The sequence below is a fragment of the Suncus etruscus genome, chromosome 8, assembly GCF_024139225.1.
Source record: "Suncus etruscus isolate mSunEtr1 chromosome 8, mSunEtr1.pri.cur, whole genome shotgun sequence".
Taxonomy (NCBI): Eukaryota; Metazoa; Chordata; class Mammalia; order Eulipotyphla; family Soricidae; genus Suncus; species Suncus etruscus.
The window spans coordinates 60,012,117-60,021,129 of record NC_064855.1 but is presented as its reverse complement, the minus strand read 5'-3'; the positions used below and the strand labels follow the sequence as shown (position 1 = coordinate 60,021,129).

The following is a 9,013-nucleotide window of genomic DNA, read 5'->3' as shown; positions in this document are numbered from 1 at the left end:
CGAATCCCAGTGTCCCATATGGTCCCCCGTGCCTGCCAGGAGCTATTTCTGAGCAGACAGCCAGGAGTAACCCCTGAGCACCGCTGGGTGTGACCCAAAAACCAAAAAATAAAATAAAATAAAAATAAAAATAAAAATAAAAATCAACAAAGAATACAGGGGAAAGGATGCACCTTGATTTGGCCATTCCTAATTCCTAGTCCCACATATCGTCTCTCAAGCACCACTGATGAGTCTCCAAAACATTAATAAACAGTAATAAGATGATGGCAGCAAGGGCCCAAGAGATAACACAGCGGTAGGTAGGGCATGATATTTGCCTTGCACGCGGCTGACCTGCGGACGGACCCCCGTCATCCCATATGGTCCCAGAGAGTAATCCTTGAAGGTTGTCGGGTGTGACCCCAAAACAAAAACAAACAAAAAAGATGATGGCGGCAAATAAGCCAGTCTGGCAGCTAAGCATATAATAGATGAGATCTCTTCATAAAGGAATTTAACTTTCCTCTGGGGAGATACTGTAAGGCAGCAGGTCTTCAAATAACATGGCCTCAAGTAACTAATATGAATAGCTCTTTTCACAGTGCCTTAAAAAATAAAAATAATAGGGGCCGGAGAGATAGCATGGAGGTAAAGCGTTTGCCTTGCATGCAGAAGGACGGAGGCTCGAATCCGGCTTCTCATATGGTCCCCGAGCCTGCCAGGAGCGATTTCTGAGCCTAGAGTCAGGAGTAACCCCCGAGTACTGCCAGGTATGACCCCACCCCCCAAAAATAAATAAAACTTAAAAAAAGAAAAGAAAATGAATATAAGGTGCATTTCTATCTTGGGAGATTCACCTTCATCTCAACCTGAGAAATGTACTCAGCTTTCTATCAACCTTTTTATTTTTGGGGGGTGGGTAGGGTTGGGTGCTCAGGGCTTGCTTCTGATTTTATGCTTAGAAGTCACTACTGGTGATATGTAGAGAACCATATGTGGTACAAAGGGTTAAACTTGGGTCAACAGTGTGTAAGCACATTAAAACACCCTTACTGGCTCTACAGCAAGGAAAAGGAGGGGCCAAAGAGACAGTACAGGGGATAGAAAGTTTGCTTTATATAGGATCAACCCCAGCTCCCCCATACCACATATTGTCCCCTAATCTGCCAGGACTGATCCTGAGTACAGAGCCAGGATAAGCTATGAGTTCCAAGGGTATGGTCCCAAAACAATTTTTTGGGGGGGTTTTTGGGCCATACCCGGCAATGCTCAGGGGTCACTCCTGGCTGTCTGCTCAGAAATAGCTCCTGGCAGGTATGAGGGACACCAGGATTCGAACCAACCACCTTTGGTCCTGGATCGGCTGCTTGCAAGGCAAACACCGCTGTGCTATCTCTCCAGGCCCCCAAAACAATTTTTTAAAGCATAAAATATCTAAGTGATATTATGGGAAATTTATTTTCTTTTGGGGGTGGTGGGCAACACCTGATGGCACTCAGGTTACGAAATTCCTGGCTCTGTGCTCAGAAATCATTCCTGGCAGACTTGGGACCATATGGGATTCAGGGGATTGAACCCAGGTTGGTGCCTGCATGGCAAATGCCCTACCAGCTGTGCTATCACTCTGGCCCCATTTTTTTTCCTTTTAGGTTTATTAGTACAACTCCAGTGGTGCACTAGTCACTACTGGTGGTGTTTGGGGGATTATATATGGTTCCATAGAATGCTTTAAGCCCTAGATTGTACTATCTCCAACCCCAATTTAGGTTTTTGTTTTGGTTTCTGAGTCATAACTAGAGGTGTTCAGGGCTTCATTCTGGTTGTTTTGTGACACTCCTGGCCATAGTGAAGGTAGGTACCATATGCACTGCAGGGGATTGAACTGTATTTCTCTTTGGTCCCTGGTGGAAAAAAATTTTTAGGGACTAGAGCAATAGCACAGTGGTAGGGCATTTGTCTTGCACTCCTAGCATCCCATATGGTCCCCAGAGTCTGCCAGGAATGATTTCTGAACATAGAGCCAGGAGGAGTACCCCTGAGTGCTGCTGGGTATGGCCCAAATCCCATCCCCCCCCCAAAGTGAGGTAATGTGATATGCATAATACTCTGTCAGTAACAGTATGGACAAACCAAAGTGTCTAAAAAAAAAAAGTGCTTGCCATATAGAAGCTTGGTGGGAAAGATGAAGGGAAAGGGGATATTGGTGGCGGGCAGGAGACACCAGTGAAGAGACTTATTGGTATACGCCTGAAACTCAATCATGAATAACTTCTTCATTCACTGTGATTCAGTAAGTAAAACGTAAATTTTAAGGAAAATCCAAGTCTTTTAGATTTTAGAGCATGTGGCTAAATATGTAGCATATGATGCTGTATTACACCCTCAAACTTTTTTACACTGAAGTTCCAGTGGAAATGCACCAAATTAGATGTAAAATTATATAGAAGCCACATAAGCTCAACAAAGCCAACAACAGAATGCTTAACCAGCAACAAACAATAAGACACTGATTCTAGGTTGTCTCATGTCTATCTTCATTCGCCATCAGAAATCTGAAAATATCGATTATGATCATTCCTTTGCTCTATTTGCAAAGACTTTTACAGTATTTACCAAAAAGAAAATTGTTTTAAGAGAAAAATCATCACAAACCATTCACTCTTACGACAAGTATATTGTGTTAACATTTGGATTAGTATCTCTATTTGAACTGAAACACTGCAGCAAATATCATAACACTTTGCCTTGTGGCACTGATGCCACACTGTAAATATCACAGAAAAACATAGAACTGACCGTTGATCTCGTTATGTATTTGAAATGCAATCTTACAGAATCCCGAAAGTTGTAAATAATCTCTCAAAGAGTGATAGTTGTATTAGGAAACTGCAAATAAATGAGCATCATCTGGTCAGATGAATTTCTGAAATGTAGATACTTTTCATTTCTCGAAGACCTTTTTTCCTTATTTTCCTTGTCTTACCAAATGCTCTTTAGAGACCCAGATTTAGTCCCTTGGTCAAGATCAAGGCTTGCAGACCCCAAGACCATTTTTTTTTTAATTCAGGAATTGTTTTTCTTGTTCATCTATCAATACTTTCCTTTGTATCCTTTCAGATGATCCAGATCTTCTTTAAATGGATCGTAGCCTTGTTCCTTTAAACAACGAAGTGCACAGAAAAGCTGATCCAGTGGAGGAAATTCTTCCCATGGAACCCATTCCCAACCTAAAAAGAGACAGACATCAATTCAGTCTCTTAAGTAGGTTTTCTTTTTAAGGTAGTCATTTTGAAATACTAACCCATGCCTAAAAAAAAGTTAATGCTTTGCAAACAGGAGCCCAAAATTTGAGCTCTAGCACCACTAAGCCATCTAAGCACACAACTGCCCCTATAATTACAAGAAAAATAGTAAGTCAACATAGATACTATATTTAAGAACTGAACATGTTGGATTTCATTCCCCTATTTCTTGTTTCAACATATTCTGAAAAGTGATAGGCACAATTTAGTGAAGCATAAAAGATAAATGAGTCAAAATACCTGCCCTTTCTGTACTAAAAGTTCAGAAAAGTTAGATAATAATTATGATTTAAATAGATGAGCTGAACTTAAGAAATCAATGAACATTAGTGGAGGCTATCAATATGCTTCTTAGAAAATAAGAGCCACATTTGAGAAGAGAAGATGAACAACGAATAACTGCATCGGGGTTCATCAGGCAGGTTAGAGAGCTGACTGAGAAAATAAAGAGAAATCACCAAAAGCATCATGGTGAATAAAACTGGTTAGAGAAAGCCTGTGTGTTAGCCAGTGATTCTGATGTTTTCTCTGCAAAGGAGAACTTTCTGTGTCTGCTTTTTAAGAAGGATCCATTGTCTTCCTTGTGAAGGAACCTTAACTACTGTATCATATTTGACTTTAATTTGGGGGGTTTTGCCTATAAAAAAAAGAAAAAGAAGGAAATGAGGCTGGAGTATTTCATGTCTTGCATATATTAAAGATCTAGTTTCAATCCCTAACACAAGAAAAAACATAGAAACTGAGAACTCTGTTTAAAAATAACAATAATCTATACTCATTAATCGAAGATATAATACCTCAAAACTACATCTAGGGGTCAGAGAGATAAAACAGTGGCAGGGTGTTTGCCTTTCATGTAGCCAATCCCAGTTAAATCCTCAGCACCACATACTGTCCTGAGCACTGCCAGGAATGATCCTGAGTGTGGAGCCAGGAGTAAGCTCTGAACACAGCCAGTGTGGCTCCCAAAACAAAATAAAAAACCTAAATCTAAGGGCACAAGACAGGAGCTAGTATAGTGGATACTTGACCAAAGTTCCACACTCAGCACCATATGACTTTCTTTTTTTCTTTTTTTTTTTTTTTTGGGGGGGGGGGGCACACCCTGCGATGCTCAGGGGTTACTCCCGGCTGTCTGCTCAGAAATAGCTCCTGGCAGGCACGGGGGACCATATGGGACACCGGGATTCGAACCAACCACCTTAGGTCCTGGATTGGCTGCTAGCAAGGCAAACACCGCTGTGCTATCTCTCCGGGCCCACCACGTGACTTTCTTAGCACTGATGACTGTTGGCTCCAGCAGGCTGGAGTGGTGGCGTGGAGTGGTAAGGCATTCGCTTTGCCAACGCTAGCCTAGGATGGACTGCCATTCGATCCCCCAGGGTCCCATAAGTTCCCCCAAGCAGGCAACAATTTCTGAGCGCATAGCCAGGAGTAATCCCTGACTATCACCAGGTATGGCCCAAACAAAACAAAACAAAAAAAGCAAACAACACTGTATTCTCAGGCCCTCTCACTGAGGTAGGGCCAGCTTGTCAGAGTATAACCAAATGTGAACCCTAAAGCATCACTTGGGTGGCCTCTCCAAAAAAAATAAAAACTGAGACAGTATTTTTTCCTCAGAGAAAATAGTGTTTTTATAAATAATTCCCTTACTTTCATTTTTTTCAGGTTCCACATTCTTTGGTTCTGAAGCATGAGTCAGGTCCACTTCTCCTTTCATTAATATGGTAACATAATGGTTATTTTCTTTCTCAGAAAAAGAATTCACAACAGAGGCAAAGCGAACATTTTTCAGGCGAAGAGCTGCTTCTTCCCAGGTTTCCCTCTGAGCACATTCTTCCCAACTTTCTCTGGAAAACAGAAACACACCACTAAATTTAATTCTGTTCGTGTAACTTTTATTTTCTAAGAAATTTTTGCCTAGAAAAATCTAACATAAAACAAAATGAACTGTATTTGTCTCATGCTTTAAAACAATACATCATTTTTAAATTTATTTAAAGAATAGATCCTTTTAGCTTTTTGTTCATCTTTGTTGTTACGTTTTGTTCTGGGGCCACACCCAGCAATGATCAGGGGTTGCTCCTGGCTCTGTACTCAGCTATTATGCCTGTTGATGCTGGAAGACCATATGGGATGCTAGGGATCTAACTGGGTCAGCCACGTGTAAATCAAGTGTCCTACCCATTGATTCTCGCTTCAGCCCCCTCACATTTTGTACATCTTTGCCTACTTATTTGAAGACCAATAGTAGTATTTTTTTTAAGTTTTGGGGCCACACTCAGATGTTCGCAGGATTTACCCCTGGTTCTTGCTCATGGATCACTACTGGGAGAGATTGTAGTGGGGGGACCATACAGGGTTCCTGGGATCAAATATGGTTTTGCTGCATGCATATAAGGCAAACAAACACCCTACTACTATTCACTCTGGCCCCCAAATGGGCTTCTTATTGGACAAAAGATGCATGTATGGCCAATCTCAGCATGAGTTCAAATGTCTGATGTGGGATTAAAATTAAGGGCTTTTAAAAGATTAGTTAAAAGCCGGAGAGAAAGCACAGTGGTAGGGCGTTTGCCTTGCACAAGGCAGGCCCAGGATAGACCTGGGTTCAATTTCTAGCATCCCATATGGTTTTTGAGCCTGCCAGGAGCAATTTCTGAGCACGGAGACAGGAGTAACCTCTCAGCACTGCCAGGTGTGATTCAAAAAAAAAAAAAAGCACAAGATTTGTAGTCAAGTACACCTAGGTTTGAGTTCAAAGTCCATGTTCTTGGCTAAATAAAAAAAAAAAGTAATACCCATGGGGGTGTATTAAGCAAACCAAAGTCTAGTTAAAAAAGCAAAAATGAATTTCCTATAATCTCAAAATATTAAATCTTAAATTAAGAAATGACAAAAACTTTTCTGCTGAGCAGCCAGCCTGGCCTACAGACACCAAGGACTGTAATCTCTCCAGGACCCACGCTCCCGCTACGCTCCGTGGCCGCAATTATCTTGTAACCCCTGAATTTCATTTCTGCACATTGTAAAAAGCAATCTACAGCCTTAACAATGGACTAATTTTGCAGTACACCCCCATATTTATAGAAGTCAAGATGGCTCCTCTAATAATCTAAAACTTAGGAAACAGCTAGCTCTTGCCAGGTATAGGGTTTGGGGAGGAGCCATACTGGGGCCCTCATCCATAGCCTGAGGAGTTCTGGGAGGCTTGGCAGGCTCCCAGCCATCCTTGTCTTTTTCCCCTGACTCAGGCCTTCCCTGGGTGCCAGCTCAGATGGCCAGAAGTGGGTTCAGGTGGACTCTTAGTGGTCCTCAGGTCCCCCCTCCCTCCGTACTCCAGGGGGGAGATGCATGGGGAGGAGGGCGGGCAGACATCTGGCTTCCAGTTTCCTCTTTGATTCTGGAGACCAGCTCTTGCCAGGTATGGGGTTTGGGGAGGCCCCATACCAGAGGCTTTTCTCCCTAGCCTGAGGAGTGCTGGGAGGCTTGGCAGGTCCCCAGTCGTCCTTGTCTTTTTCCCCTGACTCCAGGCCTTCCCTGGACGCCAGCTCAGATGGCCAGAAGTGGGTTCAGGTGGACTCTTAGTGGTCCTCAGGTTTCCCCCTCCCTCCGTACTCCAGGGGGGAGGAGCATGGGGAGGAGGGCAGGCAGACATCTGGCTTCCCGTTTCCTCCTTGATTCTGGAGACCAGCTCTTGCTGGTCCCCTGGACTTCAGTCTTTCCCTGGGCACCGGTCTAGGTTGACTCTATAGGGGTCAACAGGCTTTCCCCCTATCTCTCCCTACACTAACGGAATGTGCTATGGGAGGAGGGCCGGCTGTTCTAGTACTGGTTTATGTTAGGACAGTCAGTGGAATTTTTTTCTCTTTTGATAGTATTGTTCATATATTCTATATATCCATAATATCCATCATGTATTGGGACCTTGATATTGCCCTACAAAGCTCATTTTAATATTTTACTGCCTCAGTCCCAACCCTTACTTCCCCCCATCTCCCCATGTAGGTGCAGCTAATGACATGAAGCTCACCACACAGAGTGATGAGTGCAGTCAGAGAAATAACTACACTGAAAACTACCATAACAATGCGAATGAATGAGGGAAAAAGAAAGCCTGTACAGGTGTAGGGGGGGGTGGGGAGTAGGTGGATCTGGGAAATTGGTGGTGGGTGTTCTTTACATGACTGTAATCATACAACTACAATTATATTTGTAATCACGGTGTTTAAATAAAGATAATTATTAAAAAAAAAAGAAATGACAATAAGCATCTGAAAATGCCAAAGAATACAACAGAAAAGCAAACAAATGCCATCTAAATTCAAAGATTTGCTAAAAGATGATCAGACTAACAACCGCAGCTGGCAAGCTTGTGGAGAAAAAAAGAACCCTCATGTAGTGCTGGTGGGAATGTCCAGTGGTTCAGCCTCTATGGGAAACAGTATGGAGACTTCTCAAAGAATTGAGAACTGAAATTCTAAACGACATAGCATTTCTACTTCTTGGTATCTACCCAAAGGGCCTAGAACCCAGACATGTGTTGGGCCAGACCTATAGTAGAGTGGGTGGGAACTTGCATGCATGGTTTGCATGCATGCCCCCAAACAAACAAACAAACAAACAAAAAGCACTTAGTCCAACACCCCCACTTTAAAGATGAAAAAGATGAAAAAACAGGAACATGCTAAAGTATGCAGCCAGCCTTTGCTTTGTCTCTGGGATTGAGAACTCCACCGCCGGAAAAAGAATCAAGTCAGAAACAAAAACACAACAAAACAAATACACAGCCAAAATATAAATAAATAAATATAAATAAATAAAACCTCGGAGGCAATGAGTTTCATAGGTCATTTATTTGCTTAGAGAGCAGTGAAATAGAAAGTGAGTAATTCAGTTTGTTGTGTACATGTAAATCCCAGGCAGTTAATAAACATATTTGGATTCGCCTGTGTTTGCAAAAACAAACAAAAAAAAAAAAACTCGTTTGTTAGGGTTGCACAGTTTTTCCAAACACCCCACAGGCCAAGTCCCAGCCAGCCTGCAGGGAGGCAGAGACGAGGCAGCTGCAACCCCGCATCACTGAAGCGCATCCCTGGGAAGTGGGCGGAGCCTCTGCCCGGAGGGTGGGGCCAGGGATGCGAGCGCGCGTCACGCACCACGTGACGGGGTACTCCCCACGCACGTTTCACCGGTTTAGGGATTCGCCCTACTGTGGCTCACCCGAACTCCAAGTGCCCGCCGGGAAGCTGGAACGTGCCCGCGCCGAACGACCCTTTTCGCCTTCCCAGGAGGACGCATCTAGGATGCCGGCAGCTGGTCACCAGGACTCCCACTCCCACGCCCGGCCTCGGCCTCGGTGGTCCCTCGTTGGCCATTCTGAAGGGGCGGGCTTTAGGACCACGGCCGGAAGTGACGTCACCCGTCCACCAACCAATCGCTGCACTTACAGCATTTGCCCGGGATCTTCACTTCCTGAACGTCCCCGAAGTCTTTGACCTCACTCGACCTTCCAAGATGGCAGCGTGGCCTTTCTCTCCCAAGCCACTGTGCGTTAAGGATTCATTTTCCTGAATGCGGCTCAGCTTTCCGCTTTCATTCATTACTCAGCCACGTTTAGATTTTCCTAAACGGCCCATTAGTAGCCACCCGCTTTTATTTTCTTTTTTTGAGGCTTTTTTGGGGTCATACCCAGTGATGTTCCTGGCTCTGTACTCAGAATTTGC

The 9,013-nt window shown here is 43.6% G+C and overlaps 1 protein-coding gene across 1 annotated transcript; it reads right to left on the bottom strand.

The window, feature by feature from the left end:
• Positions 1–3,045: 3,045 nt before the first annotated feature.
• NUDT15 (nudix hydrolase 15) lies at positions 3,046–8,665 on the bottom strand. The gene is given in 3 exon segments (XM_049778476.1): positions 3,046–3,209; positions 4,941–5,137; positions 8,511–8,665. Coding segments are annotated over 3 exon segments (516 nt in total).
• Between the last annotated feature and the right edge of the window lie 348 nt (positions 8,666–9,013).